This window comes from Gobio gobio (assembly GCF_949357685.1).
Source record: "Gobio gobio genome assembly, chromosome: 25".
NCBI lineage: Eukaryota > Metazoa > Chordata > Actinopteri > Cypriniformes > Gobionidae > Gobio > Gobio gobio.
The window spans coordinates 8,185,012-8,205,101 of record NC_137121.1 but is presented as its reverse complement, the minus strand read 5'-3'; the positions used below and the strand labels follow the sequence as shown (position 1 = coordinate 8,205,101).

Below are 20,090 nucleotides of genomic sequence, written 5' to 3'. Positions count from 1 at the left end.
TTAGCAACGCTCCTGATTACTGAAAAGATAGCAACAGTTAGCACAGGCCGTTAAAAAAGTTAAAAAGCACATTATCTAACATTATTCACCTACCTTGAAGATGAAGCATGATGGAGGGTCATCTTCTCTTAACAGCTCATCCTTAAAGAAAAATATAAGTGGATTAAAATTGTTCTATGATACACATTTTAAATCATCATTAAAATTGATTATGCATACCTTGCTAAAAACAGAGGGCACAACTGGGGTTTGGTCTGCTAAAATGAAGTAATTTAAAATTAGCTGACCAATATTATAGTTACATCATTTGAATCCCAGCATAGTATATGTATTCTCTTCCTCCCATGTCTTCCACAATTTCCAATGCAAATAAAGTAAGCAATAGAACCAGTACAATATCAAAATTAATTGAATGCAAGGACGCATTAAATAGATCACAAATTACAGTAAAGACTTGTCAATACAAAAATTACAATGCCACAATACCTCATTATGGTCTTCAGACTTCTTGATCTGGAGAACAAATTGTAGAAATGGAATGCAGAAAAGATCTTGTCATGCACGTTACAGATTTTGTAATTTGTGTGTGCTACTAAAAAAAACGACAGAAATTATGGATACACTTTACCCTTATTCTTTTTACTACATCGAGGCTAAAAAGAGTGTACAAACGCCATTATGAAATGTTCTTTTTCACAACTTATAATGCTTTTTTTTTTAATTAACAAAACTAAAAACTGTACAACAAGCTTACCTCTTCAACTCAACGTTGATGAACACGACGGCTGCGTTCGAAACCGCATTATCCCTACTATATAGTATGTAAAAAGCAGTAGGCGAGCAAATAGTATGTCCGAATCATAGACCGTAAAAAAATATGGACGACGCGACTTCATTGACTTCCGCTGACCAAAGTTGAAGCTTTCATAGGCCCGCTCACGGCGCTGACATCTTGGGACCGAGTCTGCGCAGTAGCGATCTCGGGACCGGAGTTGCGCAGTAGAGAACAGGAAGTAGAGGCGCGATTATCAAAAGCCCGCCCACACTCTCGCAGATGCAGAACTAAGAATTATGTTGGTGTGAAATAAACAGTTATGGAAGTGTAGAAATTAAAGCTAAAGCTCCAATCTCCTCCCAAAAATCCAGAAAAAAGTCTGTTAGTGCCTCAGTGACAAGTTCACTCAGAGAAGCCGTCAATCTCAGCTGTCAATCATGACGTCACACCCCCCGTTTTTATAGCATCAAATAACTCACTAAAACTAAACTCATTTAAAAAACGAACACTTGAAATGAAATTATTGTAATAAAAACTGCCTAAAATGACAGAAACCATCTTTGGGAAACAATTATTTGAAGTGTAATTAAATTGTTTAGTGTGTCTCGCGCCCATTCAAATACATGGAGAGGCGGGGTTTAGGAGCTATACTGGGACCGGCCACCGGGGGGCGATCGAGGCGCGAAAGCTTCAATTTCTGACTGGAGCACTACAGGCTTGGTCCGAATCCATAGTATTCATAAAAGAGTAGGCGAGAACTACCAGGGTTTTGGAGTATTTCTCGCGAGATTCGGACGTGCGTATACTGATGTTGCGTTCGAATATGCCTACTTACCTACTATATAGTAGGCAAAAAACAGTACGTGAAAGGAGTAGTATGTTCGAAACCTCAGTAATCATAAAAGAGTACGCGAGAAGTTCCCGGATGGCCTACTGATTCCGCCCAGATTGTGAAGCACCCATCATCGGATACTTTTCTATTCCTGCCTTCCCATAAGGCCACAGGAAAGGATACGTCAGTCGGAGAAAAGCCAATCAAATGTGAGTATTACAAACCAAAATCACGGTTCCTTGTGTTAAAATCGCATTTTTGAACTACTGTAGAGTAAACAATTGAATTGTTGAAGGTGCAAAGACGACAGTCAGTATAGTATAGTTGTGATTGTGCTGTAAAAACACGTTTTATTATGTATGAGCTCCAGTAACACACACACGTCTTCAAAGTGGATTTACATAAACCATATAAAAATGCTTACTAAATGTTTATTTAACATCTGACTGGAACATTTTTCGTTAAGTATTGCAGATGACATCACAGCATGAAATATAATAGACATCTGATCAGAATGATGTGTGTGTGCTATAATGTAGAGTTCACTGTTGTCAACACTGCTTACTTTACATGAATGTAATGTTAATAGATCTACATAAAGTAACTAAACATAAGTTATCTTTTTTATTTGTCCATTAGTACTGTAGTACTGTTCAAAAACCCTTATGATGACAAAAAGAAGGAGGACCGTGACGTCGCCCGGTATGGCGCAGCCGGGGCCCCACCCTGGAGCCAGGCCTGGGGTTGGGGCTCGTATGCGAGCGCCTGGTGGCCGGGCCTTCCCCCACGGGGTACGGCCGGGCTCAGCCCGAAGGAGCGACGTGGGGACACCTTCCCGTGGGCCCACCACTCACGGGAGGGACTGTAAGGGGCCGGTGCAAAGCGAATCGGGCAGCAGTCGAAGGCGGGGGCCTAGACGACCCGATCCCTGGACACGGAAACTGGCTCTTGGGACATGGAATGTCACCTCGCTGGCGGGGAAAGAGCCTGAGCTTGTGCGTGAGGTTGAGAGGTTCCGACTAGAGATAGTCGGAATCACCTCCACGCATGGCTTGGGCTCTGGAACCACACTCCTCGAGAGGGGATGGACTCTTTACCACTCTGGAGTTGCCCATGGTGAGAGGCGGCGGGCTGGTGTGGGTTTGCTTATAGCCCCCCAGCTCTGCTGCCATGTGTTGGAGTTTACCCCGGTGAACGAGAGGGTCGTTTCCCTGCGGCTTCGGCTCGGGGATAGGTCTGTCACTGTTGTGTGTGCCTACGGGCCGAACGGCAGTGCAGAGTACCCGACCTTCTTGGAGTCTCTGGGAGGGGTGCTGGAGAGTGCTCCGACTGGGGACTCCGTCGTTCTACTGGGGGACTTCAACGCCCACGTGGGCAATGACAGTGAAACCTGGAGGGGCGTGATTGGGAGGAACGGCCCCCCTGATCTGAACCCGAGTGGTGTTCAGTTATTGGACTTCTGTGCTAGTTACAGTTTGTCCATAACGAACACCATGTTCAAGCATAAGGGTGTCCATCAGTGCACATGGCACCAGGACACCCTAGGTCGTAGGTCAATGATCGACTTTGTGGTCGTTTCATCTGATCTGCGGCCGTATGTCTTGGACACTCGGGTGAAGAGAGGGGCGGAGCTGTCAACTGATCACCACCTGGTGGTGAGTTGGATCCGATGGCGGGGGAGGAAGCTGGATAGACTCGGTAGACCCAAACGTACTGTGAGGGTCTGCTGGGAACGTTTGGCCGAGTCTCCTGTCAGAGAGATCTTCAACTCCTGCCTCCGGCAGAGCTTCGACCGGATCCCGAGGGAGGCTGGAGATATTGAGTCCGAGTGGACCATGTTCTCCACCTCCATTGTCAAAGCGGCTGCTCGGAGCTGTGGACGCAAGGTCTCCGGTGCCTGTCGAGGCGGCAATCCCCGAACCCGGTGGTGGACACCGGAAGTAAGGGATGCCGTCAAGCTGAAGAAGGAGTCCTATCGGGCCTGGCTGGCTTGTGGGACTCCTGAGGCAGCTGACAGGTACCGACAGGCTAAACGGACTGCAGCCCGGGTGGTCGTGGAGGCAAAAACTCGGGCCTGGGAGGAGTTCGGTGAGGCCATGGAAAAAGACTATCGGCTGGCCTCGAAGAGATTCTGGCAAACCGTCCGGCGCCTCAGGAGGGGGAAGCAGTGCCCTACCAACGCTGTTTACAGTGGCGATGGGCGGCTGTTGACCTCGACTGGGGATGTTGTCGGACGGTGGAAGGAATACTTCGAGGATCTCCTCAATCCCGCCGTCACGTCTTCCATTGAGGAAGCAGAGGCTGGGGGCTCAGAGGAGGACTCTTCCATCACCCGGGCTGAAGTCACAGAGGTGGTCAAGAAACTCCTCGGTGGCAAGGCACCGGGGGTGGATGAGATCCGCCCTGAGTACCTCAAGTCTCTGGATGTTGTGGGGCTGTCTTGGCTGACACGCCTCTGCAGCATCGCGTGGCGGTCGGGGACAGTGCCTCTGGGATGGCAGACCGGGGTGGTGGTCCCTCTTTTTAAGAAGGGGGACCGGAGGGTGTGTTCCAACTATAGGGGGATCACACTTCTCAGCCTCCCCGGGAAAGTCTATGCCAGGGTACTGGAGAGGAGAATCCGGCCGATAGTGGAACCTCGGATTCAGGAGGAACAGTGTGGTTTTCGTCCTGGTCGCGGAACACTGGACCAGCTCTATACCCTCTACAGGGTGCTGGAGGGTTCATGGGAGTTTGCCCAACCAGTCCACATTTGTTTTGTGGATTTGGAGAAGGCATTTGACTGTGTCCCTCGCGGCGTCCTGTGGAGGGTGCTGGGGGAATATGGGGTCCGGGGTCCTTTGCTGAGGGCTGTCCGGTCCCTGTATGACCGAAGCAGGAGTTTGGTCCGCATTGCCGGCAGTAAGTCAGACTTGTTCCCGGTGCATGTTGGACTCCGGCAGGGCTGCCCTTTGTCGCCGGTTCTGTTCATAATTTTTATGGACAGAATTTCTAGGCGCAGCCAAGGGCCGGAGGGTGTCAGGTTTGGGGACCACACGGTTTCGTCTCTGCTCTTTGCAGATGACGTTGTCGTGTTGGCCCCTTCTAACCAGGACCTTCAGCATGCATTGGGACGGTTTGCAGCCGAGTGTGAAGCGGCTGGGATGGGGATCAGCACCTCCAAATCCGAGGCCATGGTCCTCAGTCGGAAAAGGGTGGCTTGCCCACTCCAGGTTGGTGGAGAGTTCCTGCCCCAAGTGGAGGAGTTTAAGTATCTAGGGATCGGTGCAGCTTCTGCAGTAATGCGGTCGATGTACCGGTCTGTCGTGGTGAAGAAAGAGCTAAGCCGTAAGGCGAAGCTCTCGATTTACCGGTCAATCTACGTTCCTACTCTCACCTATGGGCATGAGCTTTGGGTCATGACCGAAAGGATAAGATCCCGGATACAGGCGGCCGAAATGAGCTTTCTCCGCAGGGTGGCTGGGCGCTCCCTTAGAGATAGGGTGAGAAGCTCAGTCACTCGGGAGGAACTCGGAGTAGAGCCGCTGCTCCTCCACATCGAGAGGGGACAGCTGAGGTGGCTCGGGCATCTGTTCCGGATGCCTCCTGAACGCCTTCCCGGGAAGGTGTTTCGGGCATGTCCAACCAGGAGGAGGCCCCGGGGAAGACCGAGGACACGCTGGAGGGACTATGTCTCCCGGCTGGCCTTGGAACGCCTCGGTGTCCCCCCGGAAGAGCTAGAGGAAGTGTCTAGGGAGAGGGAAGTCTGGGCATCTCTGCTTAGACTGCTGCCCCCGCGACCCGGCCCCGGATAAGCGGAAGAAGATGGATGGATGGATGGATGGATAGTACTGTTGATGAATTGAGGAACATTAACACATCAGCAACTACCTCAACATTTAAATGTAGTATTGAGCAGATAAACTTTTATGCTTTTATCAAACTGTTGTTTAAGATCCAGGTAACGTGAATGTTGTCTGATGTTACAGGGGCAGAAGAGCACGTGTGTGTTTATATGGTGGAGACTGGAGAGAGAGTGATGAAGGAAGCCTGTCATCAAAGGCTTTGAGTGAGTACACTACAGAAATGAATAAAACATCAATTTAAATCTTAAAAGAGCTGTATGTAGGACTGTGGCCAAAACTGGTACTGCAATCACTTTCAAATTACTGTAGAGCGGTGGATCCCCCCCCCCCCCCCCTGACTCGAGGCTGCCAGATAGGCTGCAGGATCCAGCAGGAACGTAGGCTGCTACAAGGAGCTTTCAATGGCAAGTGACGAGTCGTACACAATCAGTTTTTTTTCTTTCTGTTAATTATGTTTATGCTTCAAGAGCGATGTTTTGTGAAGTAATTATGAATCGCAAAAATTTACTAATGGCGATTAGCCAAATATAATCGTAAATATGAACGCTCGTATGTGACAGTACATTCCCACATGAAAAAATACTATAGTAAAATTACAGCAAAGCTAAATAACATTAGCAATGGTCATACAGGTCCACTTGCAGCATGTTTTGTCCACTATATATGCGAAGAACGAATGAGGAATAATTTTTACCGAGGTAACGTTAGGCTACTGTCTCAAATACGTTTTCACATTGCCATAATAGGCGTGCTAATGTTGTTTTCCTCAGCGTCCCAGCATAATGACAGAGAAACGGGCTCTGATAATGCATTACTAATTTTAGCAATGATGACTCGCCGTTTTTATTTACCAAACAATTCCTTAACGTTACCTTTTCAATTCAATGACCCACCTCCTCCATCTGCGCTAACCTAACGTTACTTTGCACGAACATGCATAACTTTGTTCGACTGTCATGAATATTTGAAATGTCCATTTACATTAAGTACAAGTTAGCCAAACATAGATGAACCTTAACGTTACCTGTCCAGGAGAAAATTAGCAACGTTGGCATCAGTCTTCAAATTATTCTCCGTTTTCAGCCGTCTCCATCTTTCAAAGGCATCTCTTATACAAATCCTTGTTTTATTTCGGACACTGTCACAATGTTTTTCTGATTCATAACGAGGTTGTTTAGGTTTCGTAAAGTTAGACATTGTTTATCCAAAAAAGTTTGTAGCTGCAGCTGTGTTAACTAGAGCAGAGCTGGCAACCCGAATGCAGAAACACTACCGACTTTGTGATTGGTAGATAGGTGGAGGGTGGCGCTTCAGGCCAAAACACAACATGTCAACATCAACATCAGTTGAGGGCTGCAACTTCACTTTTAAAATGACAATATCTTGGCCTGACAACTGTTGTCAGTGATATAAGTATTTGAAATTAACATGATTTCTTAATGTCTAGTGACATATCAGGGCCATTTTATGATGAATTGAAATACATTTCTTACATACAGTTCCTTTAAGTTGTCCATCCATCCATCCATCTTCTTCCGCTTATCCGGGGCCGGGTCGCGGGGGCAGCAGTCTAAGCCGAGATGCCCAGACTTCCCTCTCCCTAGACACTTCCTCTAGCTCTTCCGGGGGGACACCGAGGCGTTCCAAGGCCAGCCGGGAGACATAGTCCCTCCAGCGTGTCCTCGGTCTTCCCCGGGGCCTCCTCCCGGTTGGACATGCCCGAAACACCTTCCCGGGAAGGCGTTCAGGAGGCATCCGGAACAGATGCCCGAGCCACCTCAGCTGTCCCCTCTCGATGTGGAGGAGCAGCGGCTCTACTCCGAGTTCCTCCCGAGTGACTGAGCTCCTCACCCTATCTCTAAGGGAGCGCCCAGCCACCCTGCGGAGAAAGCTCATTTCGGCCGCCTGTATCCGGGAACTTGTCCGTTCGGTCATGACCCAAAGCTCATGACCATAGGTGAGAGTAGGAACGTAGATTGACCGGTAAATCGAGAGCTTCGCCTTACGGCTTAGCTCTTTCTTCACCACGACAGACCGGTACATCGACCGCATTACTGCAGAAGCTGCACCGATCCGTCTGTCAATCTCCCGTTCCATCCTCCCCTCACTCGTGAACAAGACCCCTAGATACTTAAACTCCTCCACTTGGGGCAGGAACTCTCCACCAACCTGGAGTGGGCAAGCCACCCTTTTCCGACTGAGGACCATGGCCTCGGATTTGGAGGTGCTGATCCCCATCCCAGCCGCTTCACACTCGGCTGCAAACCGTCCCAATGCATGCTGAAGGTCCTGGTTAGAAGGGGCCAACACGACAACGTCATCCGCAAAGAGCAGAGACGAAACCGTGTGGTCCCCAAACCTGACACCCTGCGGCCCTTGGCTGCGCCTAGAAATTCTGTCCATAAAAATTATGAACAGAACCGGCGACAAAGGGCAGCCCTGCCGGAGTCCAACATGCACCGGGAATAAGTCTGACTTACTGCCGGCAATGCGGACCAAACTCCTGCTTCGGTCATACAGGGACCGGACAGCCCTCAGCAAAGGACCCCGGACCCCATATTCCCCCAGCACCCTCCACAGGATGCCGCGAGGGACACAGTCGAATGCCTTCTCCAAATCCACAAAACAAATGTGGACTGGTTGGGCAAACTCCCATGAACCCTCCAGCACCCTGTAGAGGGTATAGAGCTGGTCCAGTGTTCCGCGACCAGGACAAAAACCACACTGTTCCTCCTGAATCCGAGGTTCCACTATCGGCCGGATTCTCCTCTCCAGTACCCTGGCATAGACTTTCCCGGGGAGACTGAGAAGTGTGATCCCCCTATAGTTGGAACACACCCTCCGGTCCCCCTTCTTAAAAAGAGGGACCACCACCCCGGTCTGCCATCCCAGAGGCACTGTCCCCTTTAAGTTGTATTTTATTTTAATTTCAAACAGAGTTATTTCAGCACTTTTCTGATTCTTTATGTCTGTGCGTTTGCTGCAGAGCTTCTGTGGTTGAGCCTTGCTCAAGGAAACCTTCTGCTTATCAGTTCAGTGTTTAGCCCACTACACCACAAAAGTCATAAAGCTACAATACAAATAGCATGTAATTGTAAAAATATTAAATTAAATATGGCAAGAAATGGGATGCTGACAACATGAATTGTAAAGCGTTTTAAGTAGTCATGCTGATGGAGAGCAGGCACACGGATGTTTGGAGCAGACATCAGCAGTCAGAGATTGTCCCGCACATGTTCTCACTCTTGCTTCAGGGTTGTGGGGTTCAGGAGGGACATGATGGACGGCTACGACAGGCGAAGGTGTTCACGGTGGTCAACTGCTTCATCAATATAAAGCCACAGAATTGGCACAGCTGTGTTGAGATGGCAGCAGATGTGGGGTTCACCGCCTGTAAATGTGTGATGGTTTGTTAGAACAATATGTTTGAATAAAGCTTTGTTTCATGTGTTGGTGACTTATTCATTTGTGATGTTTACATTTATTCATTCTTTTACTCATTAATTAATGTTTCCTATTGTTGTCAGTAAATAAAATATTTTATTAACTCATGCATTTATTCATTGTTTGACTGAAAATTGGTATTCACATTGGCTGCATTTGTCTAGTGTGTATTCATGCATCGCTATGTCATATGACAAGTTGCATTTTGCTTGTTTTACTAAAACAATATAATTTTCAGTAAAAAGAAAAAGTAATATAATTAAGTATTGGCCAGCATTTGTTATTATTATTGTAAGTGTTTTAGTGGGCTAGCAATGCAATTCATTCTGGGGTAATCTTAATTTTTAATAGTGATACTTACATTTTTCGAGTATAAAATAAACAGTTTTCTCCAAAGGTGAGATCCTTGAGCAGCTGAAAGACGTCTCTGAGCAGACACTAGGTGCGTTTACATGGAGCACTGTAATCGGTTTAAAAGTCCAATCCGAATGAAAATGCTCCATAAACACCTCAATCGGATTAAAAATGGCCAAACCGAATGAAATTGTAATCGGTTTGAGAGAGGTGGGATAAACCTTTTCATGAACCGATCAAACGAAAAATTCCTCCATGTAAACGATCTGATCTGATTACTTTGAGTGCACGTCTTTCTGTGACGTGATATACAGCGCGCGCCTCCTCAACTGAAGAGCGCGCGCCGCGCTCACACCAGGCTAATGTTGACAAGAGAGGAAAGTTCATTTTTCTGAGGTATTAAACTGTTTATTTCGTAACATGTTATGAACATGATGTTGTAATAATGACACAGACATAGCCTGGCTACAGATCTCATCTTGACAGCGTTTGTCATAGGCTTCAACTGCGCCTGACAGAATAATTTATTTTTCTGAAGTGATTCTTACACTTTACGACAAATAATAAATAGCTTCTTTAAAACTGTACGTTATAAGTCCTGGTGGCTGTTGAGAGCTGCCATTTCAACGGGGAACATTCAAGCTGTTGGAGAGGACGTGTCGATATTTCTCAGTTTCTCGTAAATTAGATTTAAAAAAAAAAAGTTCAACAACTGCTTCAAATTGGTTAAGTAACATTACCCACAGTCTACTTTAATTACTTTGTTAATATTTATACCTTTGTGATTATGGTATCTTTCCTTAATCATCTGAAATATCTATGTTTAGTAACGTACTAATGATGCTGAGCACGTCTTGAATGCTATTTCATTCACATTTCACCGTACATCCTATGTTTTTATTAATAATTTGGGTGCATTTTATTGTTAATTTTGTGTTTTTCAAAATAAATGAATTGAATTCATTTTGATTCCGCATTCATCATTCACAGCTGTTGATATAGCCATTGTATAGGACATAAATTATGTTAAACTACTGCATGTCCGCCCACAGAAAAATAAATAAATATAAAAATTACCAACACAGAACTATTGATCCACGATACTAACATTACGAATCTGAGGCGGCAGACAAACTGTGTGCGCATGTCACAAAAGGATCCCGACTGAAAGTCAGCACATGTAACACCAGATCGGTTTAGATAACGTCTCATGTAAACAGCCCGCAGAATCTTTCAATCGGAATGATTTTAATCGGAATGACAAAAAAGTGCGCATGTAAACGTGGCTACTGAGGGAAACCGCACAGGTCGGGCTGTGGAGTTACTGATGCTGTGAGCTCTCACTGCACCTGTCACTCATATCTTTTATTTTATAATTATTACATGGTTGTATCTTTAACAATCATAATGATAAAACAAAACAAATATCATGGGTTTGCATACATTATATACAAAGAAAAAAAACAATAACAAGGTTATCTTTGAATAATTCATCATAATGCAATAAAAATGTTATTTCATAAGCTTGAGGGATGAAACAGGAGTTACATTTAACAAGGAAAAGGAAAATATAAAGGAGATCTAGGCCAATTTTGCTTGTGGATGAAATGTTTTACATATATTTCAACATATTCAAGAGATCACGATTTTGGGTTTTGGTAAGGATAAAACTGGGTCAGATTAGAAGGGTTAATATCACAAAATAAATGGGCAGCTGTTTCTTCAACAAGACCACAAAATTAGCAAGTTTAATCAATATTAAGATATTTATAGATCGATGAATTAAACCTGTCACTCGTCTTTCAAGTCGTTGCGCTTGAGATAACGTTGTAGGTCACATGATAACGTCAACATGGCGCATAAAGTGCGGCTCGCATTCATACTTAAGGAGATCAGGCAATATAGTACCTACTCTTTTAGAGCTCGTTAAGTAAGTAGCCTACTTATTGAAAATGAATACCTACTCAATGAGTATGCGGTTTCGAACGTAGCCGACGTGAAAGTGGATGTTTTCTTCCTTGTATTCTGATGGATCGCAACAAAACTTACAACATTACCGCCACCAACTGTTGAGCATGAACCAATAGCTATACACAGGTTATACTAAATAAACCAATCAAAATCCCTCTGGAAGTTTGTAGCCTACAGCCCACATGTGGTTAAAGCTCCACCCACTTGCTGCTGACCCGCCCATTTGCGGCTCCGACCTCCGTTTATTTACCCATCTCGCCGGCTGCAACTCCCAGTCCCATCATCCCATATCCACCTGCTGCTCTGCACCAGGTAACGAACACTGGCACTTATGGCTCTTTATTGACACAGGTCTATTAGCGTCATTTGACGTTTCAACTTTTTGATATATCTTTTTTTATGCATAAATGTAGCCTATACATATAAATAACGTTGTTTTAATCGTGATTGAATCGTGACAGATTTAAGCATGAACAGAAACCTCAAAAACATTTTCATCGTCATCATTTTATCGGGTTTGCTGACGTTCTTTTATACTGACGCGGGGTTCTGGAGTAAAGCTTCAGCTCAGATATTAAGGTAAGTGTCACTGTTTCGTGTGACTTACACTCTGAAAATTAAAACCTGAAAACCTTTGTTGTTGTAATGCAACCTAATATTTTGGACCTCGATTGGGCAACTGAATTGTAGCTAAGGCAGAAAATAAGGCTCTCAGTGATTTCTGCAATCTTGTTGGGTATTAAAAAGCCAGGCTGTTCAGAATATCAATCACCATTAAAACGGAACACATTTTATACATGGAGAAATCTATCTGGGTCTATAATCATGAAGGGCTTTGAAGCCCTAATTGATTCTACCTTGTACCTGCCATCATAGTTCTTACGATTACATGAAATCAATGTGTGTTAAGAGAAGGGGATGGACATTTTCAGTAGAAGAAAATCAAGGTGGAGTTATAGTTGAAGTTAAAATTCACAATACATTTCTTGAAGAGTTTCCCGATGTTTAAATAACATAACATACTCCATATTTTTGTATCCTATGCAAACAAGGAATTATGTTAATTATTCACACACACACACACACACACACACACACACACACACACACACACACACACACACACACACACACACACACACACACACACACACACTACCAGTCAAAAGAAACATGACTATTTTCCATGTTTTTGAAAGAAGTCTCGTCTACTCATCAAAGCTGAATTTATTTGATCAAAACAGCAGAAGCTTTAATATTGTGAAATATTTTTACAATTTAAAATAACTGTTTTCTATTTGAATATTTAGTAAAATGTTATTTATGTGATGTTAAAGCTGAATTTTCAGCATCATTACTCCAGTCTTCAGAGTCACATGATCCTTCAGAAATCATTCTAATATGATGATTTGATGCTCAAGAAACATTTATTATTTTTATTAATAATGTTGAAAACAGTTGTGTACAATTTTTTCCCCCCAGGATTATTTAATGAATAGAACGTTTATCTGAAATCTAAAGCTTTTGCAACATTATAAATCTCTTTACTGTCACTTGATCAATTTAATGCATCTTTGCTGAATACATTTATTAATGTCTTTGAGTCCCCCCCCCCCAATAAATGTTTTATCATTATAAAAAATATAATAATATTTTTTTATTATTTTTTTTTTAATTTTATTTTTACAAAAATATATATATTTGGTTTTTAAAGTGCCCTATTATGCTATTTTAAAGTTTCCTAATTTAGTTTTGGAGTCTCCAACAACAGGTTTACATGCATCATAAGTACACCAAAAAATAGAGGGGTCTGAAAGTGCAAAAAATAAAATAAGTGCACTGGTATTTTTTGTTGTTTTAGATTTTGTTTTAGATTTTGACCCCATGCTCACATTCATTTGGCATTCTTTGCAAACTGCCAGCCCTGGCAATGACTGAGTGAAGTAAGTCCATACTTCACTTTGGGTTTTCCTCCTTTCAGTCATCTTTAAAAAAGTGTTGAAAATTAGTAGTCTTTCATATTAATTTGAATCTTCATGTCACAAAAATAATTTTATTTATAAAAAGCATCAGCAGCAACTAATGTCAACAATAAGCAAAATAAATGTAGAATGTGTAATGTTTTCAAATGGAGAAAATTTATTAAAGACAGGAGTCATATCAACTTTGCAGAAATGTAATACTTAATTTTAAACTACAGTTTTAGTAGATTTATAAACTGTTTAATAGGTTAAAGAGTGAAGAATAATTCGCTGGATAATGTTAAATAACTGAATAAAATTCTCTGGAATATTGGAATATAACAAACAAAACATCGTAATTTATTGCATTTCTCAAATGGTATGTTAAGTTATATCAGAATTATTAATGTTTTTGTCGTTCTAGATTATGAAATATCTGCTGACAATGTTTATCTATGCATTACACAGAACTACTCAAACTGCGATCGTTCGCGGAGATAATAAATAATGAATATCCATAGAGTTGTTTAGCCTACTTTGATGTTTATTAGCGAATTAATGGTTAAGTAAATGTTTATATAATTAATTACGATGTTTTAAACAAGTGAACCCGAAATACAGACGACTTCACGAGACTATTGATGAGCATAGACAACAGAGAGAGAATTAAATTCAGCGCTTTTATTTCCAACATGTGCTCATTCATGGCTGTATTATTTAATTCCTGCAAAGTCCCACAAGATGGCGCCGTTTATCGGTAAATCCGATATTACAAAACCGATATCCGATTATGGTAAAATGCTTAAATATCGGGGAAAATATAGGTAAATCGATATATTGGTCAATCACTAATCATACGTTTATGCACAGGTTTATTTTCTCATAATATAGGCTACATTGCACATCTCCACAATGTTCAAAGATTCTCAAACGACTCGATGGATGAATTAGTCTCTCTAAATCCCTCCTTTCTGAGAGCATACTGTGCTCTGATTTGTCAGATAACCCAGTCTGTTGTGTTTGGTCTACCGCTTGGTCTACCGCGTAGCCTACAGCGTGTATTTCGGAAGCTAGATGCTCATTACCTTAACTGAACTCCAGCTCCGGCTTCCTAAAGCTCAGCGATTGTACACACTGTAAAGACCGTAACGATGATGTCGATTTTACACCAATCCTAGCGTGAGTCCGAATCGACGATGAAACATTGGAAGAACGATGCTACTCAGTTTGAGGAACATTATGAGATGTTTCAACTGTAATTCTTCACCATCAGCATTGACGTGTGTGTATGTGTGTGTGTGTGTGTGTTCCTAATGTATTGCGGAGCACATGTGGGAACTGTATCAATAACAGCGAATACCCAGCACTAACGTGAATGACTGATGGAACATTAAAGTTTGCAAAACAAATCTTGCTCCATCCTTTATCTTTACTTAAATTAGTAAGAACCAGGAACCATATTACAAATTAAAATGTTATAATGAGTAATGGTGGTGTGGAAAGACATTTGAAACGATTCACTCCTGCTTTGGTTTCATTTGGTGACAAGTCTATGTAAATTGCACTCAATTGTGCTTTTTTTTCACTCATACAAGAAACTCAAGCTCTCAAGCTCTCAATGATCCAGAGACTACAGAGTTCCCCAAAACAAAGTGAGTAGATTAATTTCACTTTGATGTGCAATCCAGAACCTGTAACTATTTGTTTTAGATTTGCTTTTCATGTATTGTCTCAGTATAGGGCCTTTTCACATTGATAATCCAACACAGTGTACCTGCCAAAACACTGAGCCTGCAAACCGGTTTGTGCCAAAAGATGAGCTGGATGACTTACAGAAACGGCGGGCAGAAGAGTTCAGACAACACCAGATCAGGTTTCTCACAATTTATCTGATCTTTTCAGTGTGGAGCAAAGTCCACCCTATAAAAAGTGACAAAGTGAGTGACACCCATAGACTGTAAAAAAATATGGACGTAGTGTCCGTGACGTCACCCATAGGATTCTGATGAGCCGTTCTGAAGCGCAAAGTAGGGACGAGATAGCCGTTGCCATCATGGCAGCGCGTCATCGCGCATCACTCCCGGATAACAGAAAATGGGCAAAAAGGCGGGACGTGGGCGGAGCTGAAGTGACGCGATGACTAACAGACAGCAGAGAAATGGCTATCCACCTGTCACTCGAAGTGGCCACGCCCTTAATTATGCAGAACTTTAATGCTTTATATAATGTAAACAAATTAGTTATTAAAAATTTCACCCCCCTCACAGTCGTCATGAAGGGCAAAATTAGCCGTATAGACCAAAACCACAATTTGTACCAGGCTATAAACATGTTTTCATCTGCTGTAAAGATGGCCATTTTAACATGGGGCTCAATGAGATTCTGCTCCTTCCTGAAGCCTGTCTCTAGTGGCCAGTCGATGAATAGCAGTTTATGTCACTTCCGTATTGGCTTCAAGAGAAACTGCGGCAGGTTGCGAGATATAAAGTCAGAATTGCGTGATATAAAGTCAGAAATTGCGTGATATAAAGTCAGAATTGCGTGATATAAAGTCAGAATTGCGAGATATAAAGTCAGAATTGTGTGATATAAAGTCAGAATTGCGAGATATAAAGTCCGAATTGCGTGATATAAAGTCAGAACTGCGTGATATAAAGTCAGAATTGCGAGATATAAAGTCAGAATTGCGTGATATAAAGTCAGAATTGCGAGATATAAAGTCAGAATTGCGTGATATAAAGTCAGAATTGCGTGATATAAAGTCAGAATTGCGTGATATAAAGTCAGAATTGCGAGATATAAAGTCAGAATTGTGTGACAAAGTCAGAATTGAGAGATATAAAGTCAGAAGTGCGAGATATAAAGTCAGAATTGCGTGATATAAAGTCAGAATTGCGAGATATAAAGTCAGAATTGCGAGATATAAAGTCCGAATTGCGTGATATAAAGTCACAATTGCGATATATAAAGTTGGAATTGCATGATATAAAGTGTGAATTGCGTGATATGAAGTCCAAATTGCATGATATAAAGTCAGAAGTGCGAGATATAAAGTCAGAATTGCGTGATATAAAGTCAGAATTGCGAGATATAAAGTCAGAATTGCGAGATATAAAGTCAGAATTGCGTGATATAAAGTCGGAATTGCGATATATAAAGTTGGAATTGCTTGATATAAAGTGTGAATTGCGTGATATGAAGTCCAAATTGCATGATATAAAGTCAGAACTGCGTGATATAAAGTCAGAATTGCGTGATATAAAGTCAGAATTGCGAGATATAAAGTCAGAATTGCGTGATATAAAGTCAGAATTGCGAGATATAAAGTCAGAATTGCGTGATATAAAGTCAGAATTGCGTGATATAAAGTCAGAATTGCGTGATATAAAGTCAGAATTGCGAGATATAAAGTCAGAATTGTGTGACAAAGTCAGAATTGAGAGATATAAAGTCAGAAGTGCGAGATATAAAGTCAGAATTGCGTGATATAAAGTCAGAATTGCGAGATATAAAGTCAGAATTGCGAGATATAAAGTCCGAATTGCGTGATATAAAGTCACAATTGCGATATATAAAGTTGGAATTGCATGATATAAAGTGTGAATTGCGTGATATGAAGTCCAAATTGCATGATATAAAGTCAGAAGTGCGAGATATAAAGTCAGAATTGCGTGATATAAAGTCAGAATTGCGAGATATAAAGTCAGAATTGCGAGATATAAAGTCAGAATTGCGTGATATAAAGTCGGAATTGCGATATATAAAGTTGGAATTGCATGATATAAAGTGTGAATTGCGTGATATGAAGTCCAAATTGCATGATATAAAGTCAGAACTGCGTGATATAAAGTCAGAATTGCGTGATATAAAGTCAGATTTGCGAGATATAAAGTCAGAATTGCGTGATATAAAGTCAGAATTGCGAGATATAAAGTCAGAATTGCGTGATATAAAGTCAGAATTGTGTGATATAAAGTCAGAATTGCGTGATATAAAGTCAGAATTGCGAGATATAAAGTCAGAATTGTGTGACAAAGTCAGAATTGAGAGATATAAAGTCAGAAGTGCGAGATATAAAGTCAGAATTGCGTGATATAAAGTCAGAATTGCGAGATATAAAGTCAGAATTGCGAGATATAAAGTCCGAATTGCGTGATATAAAGTCACAATTGCGATATATAAAGTTGGAATTGCATGATATAAAGTGTGAATTGCGCGATATGAAGTCCAAATTGCATGATATAAAGTCAGAAGTGCGAGATATAAAGTCAGAATTGCGAGATATAAAGTCAGAATTGCGAGATATAAAGTCAGAATTGCGTGATATAAAGTCGGAATTGCGATATATAAAGTTGGAATTGCATGATATAAAGTGTGAATTGCGTGATATGAAGTCCAAATTGCGTGATATAAAGTCCGAATTGCGTGATATGAAGTCGAATTGCGTGATATAAAGTCGGAATTGTGTCGGAATTGCGTGATATAAAGTCGGAATTGCATGATACAAAGTCGGAATTGCGTGATACAACGTCGGAATTGCGTGATACAACGTCGGAATTGCATAATACAAAGTCGGAATTGCGTAATATAAAGTCGGAATTGCATGATAAAAAGTCGGAATTGCGCAATACAAAGTCGGAATTGTGAGATATAAACTTGCAATTGCAAGTTCTAAAGTCGGAATTTGCAATTTTCTCAGTTTCATTTATAAATGACCATGTCCCTTAACAAAAAAAGTGGTATGTGTCTCCCAGGACAGGGAAAGAAAACGATGTTCTTATTCTCGCCCCTGCCAACACCCCACTCCAGTATCCAATCAGAGGATTCAGAGTGACGCCCTTGAAAAAAACACTCATTCCTGGTGAGTCTGATTTCTGATGATCTGAACTTTCTCAAACACGTCAGGTTACAGAGAAGACCAGTCAAATCTTTTTAAATGTTTTCTTCTGCTCACCAAGGCTGTATTTATTTTATCAAAAATAAAGTAAAAATGTGAAATGTTATTACTGTTTTCTGTTTGAATATATTTTAAAAAGTAATTTATTCCTGTGATCAAAGCTGAATTTTCAGCATCATTACTCCAGTCTTCAGTGTCACATGATCCTTCAGAAATCATTCTCATATGATGATTTGATCCTCAAGAAACATTTATGATTATTATCATATTATGATTATATGTTAAAAAAAGTCATGCTGCTTCATATTTTTGTGAAAAGTATACACTACCATTCATAAGTTTAGAGTAATTGAGATTAAAAATCAGAAAAGAAATTAGAAGAAATAAATACTTTTATTCATCAAGGATGCGTTAAATTGATCAAAAGTGACGATAAAGACATTTATAATATTACAAAATATTTTTATTTCAAATAAATGATGTTCTTTTGAACTTTTTACTCATTAACGAGAATCCTGAAAAAAATTACAAAAAAATATTAAGCAGCACAACTGTTTTCAACTTTGATAATAATAAGAACCATTATTAATAAATGAATAATAATTCAGCATTAAATCAGCATGTTTTCTGAAGGATCATGTGACACTGGAATTCAGCTTTACCATCACAGCAATGAATTACATTTTACAGCAATAAATTGCATTTTATTTTGTAATTGCAATAATCATGATATTACTTTTGTACTGAAATTTGAACTAATGAATCAATGAAAAAAAAAAAAAACATAATTATTGTCAAATTTTAACCATTAGTGTACAGTATATATATAAAAATGAGTATTTATTTAGGTGTTGCTATTGTTGTTAAAGTATAAATTGAATATGATCTATTAATGCATTTATATCTATATTAATGCATGTATCATCATTAAAGGTCTAGCGCTGCAAACACAAAACAGAGCAGTGTACAAGGTTTGTCCTGATGAATATGGTTTTCTTGCTAAAGGTGGTGGTTTTTTTACATCTCAATCATTGGTTTGCTTCAGATGGTCTCTGTATGGGGGTCTACTGTGTTTTTCCTTCTTTTATTCAGTGCTTTGTGCACTTTTGATCAAACATTTTTAAAAGAAGTCATCGTGATGTTAAAGGGTTAGTTCACCCAAAAATGAAAATTCTGTCATTAATTACTCACCCTCATGTCGTTCGAGACCCGTAAGACCTCCGTTCATATTCGGAACACAAATGAAGATATTTTAGTGTAAAGCTGATGGCTGAGAAAGGCTTCAGATAGGCCTCCATTGGCATTCAGTACATTTACACTCCCAAGACGCATAAAAGGCACTTAAAACGTCGTTACAAAGTCCATCTCACCACAGTGACTCTACAATAATGTTATGATGCGACGACAATAGTTTTTGTGTGCAAAAAAAAATCTAAATAACACCTTTATCCAACTTGTTCTTCGCTTCCGTGTGTGCCTCCACGACACATGCACGAGAATATGACGCAGATCCGGCGTTCGGACAGATGACCCAGAAGCGATTTGTTTACAAGCAGAGTAAGGCGCGCGTGTCTAAGCTTTTGGATTCTACATTGATCGTGCTTTAGGTCTTAGCGTAGTTCTCAAAATCGGACTAAAGTGTGCATTTCATGGATTCCCGAACGCTGGCGCTACGTCATATTCTCGCGCATGCGTCGTGGAGGCACACACGGAAGACAAGAACAAGTTGGATAAAGGTGTTATTTTGATTTTTTTTTTGCACACAAAAACTATTGTCGTCGCATCATAACATTATTGTAGAGTCACTGTGGTGAGATGGACTTTGTAACGACGTTTTAAGTGCCTTTTATGCGTCTTGGGAGAGGAAATGTACTGAATGCCAATGGAGGCCTATCTGAAGCCTTTCTCAGCCATCAGCTTTCAACAAAAATATCTTCATTTGTGTTCCGAATATGAACGGAGGTCTTACGGGTGTCGAACGACATGAGGGTGAGTAATTAATTACATAATT

The 20,090-nt window shown here is 41.3% G+C and overlaps 1 protein-coding gene across 1 annotated transcript in view; it reads left to right on the top strand.

The window, feature by feature from the left end:
• LOC307121798 (beta-1,4 N-acetylgalactosaminyltransferase 2-like) overlaps positions 1-20,090 on the top strand; it is a gene marked incomplete at both ends in the record, with an annotated part of 99,413 nt that overhangs the window by 69,754 nt on the left and 9,569 nt on the right. The window contains 4 exons of the mRNA XM_079809556.1: positions 14,778-14,834; positions 14,918-15,055; positions 17,937-18,043; positions 19,013-19,050. Of these exons, the coding sequence (XP_079665682.1) occupies positions 14,778-14,834; positions 14,918-15,055; positions 17,937-18,043; positions 19,013-19,050 (340 nt within the window). The remainder of the gene's footprint in view (positions 1-14,777; positions 14,835-14,917; positions 15,056-17,936; positions 18,044-19,012; positions 19,051-20,090) is intronic.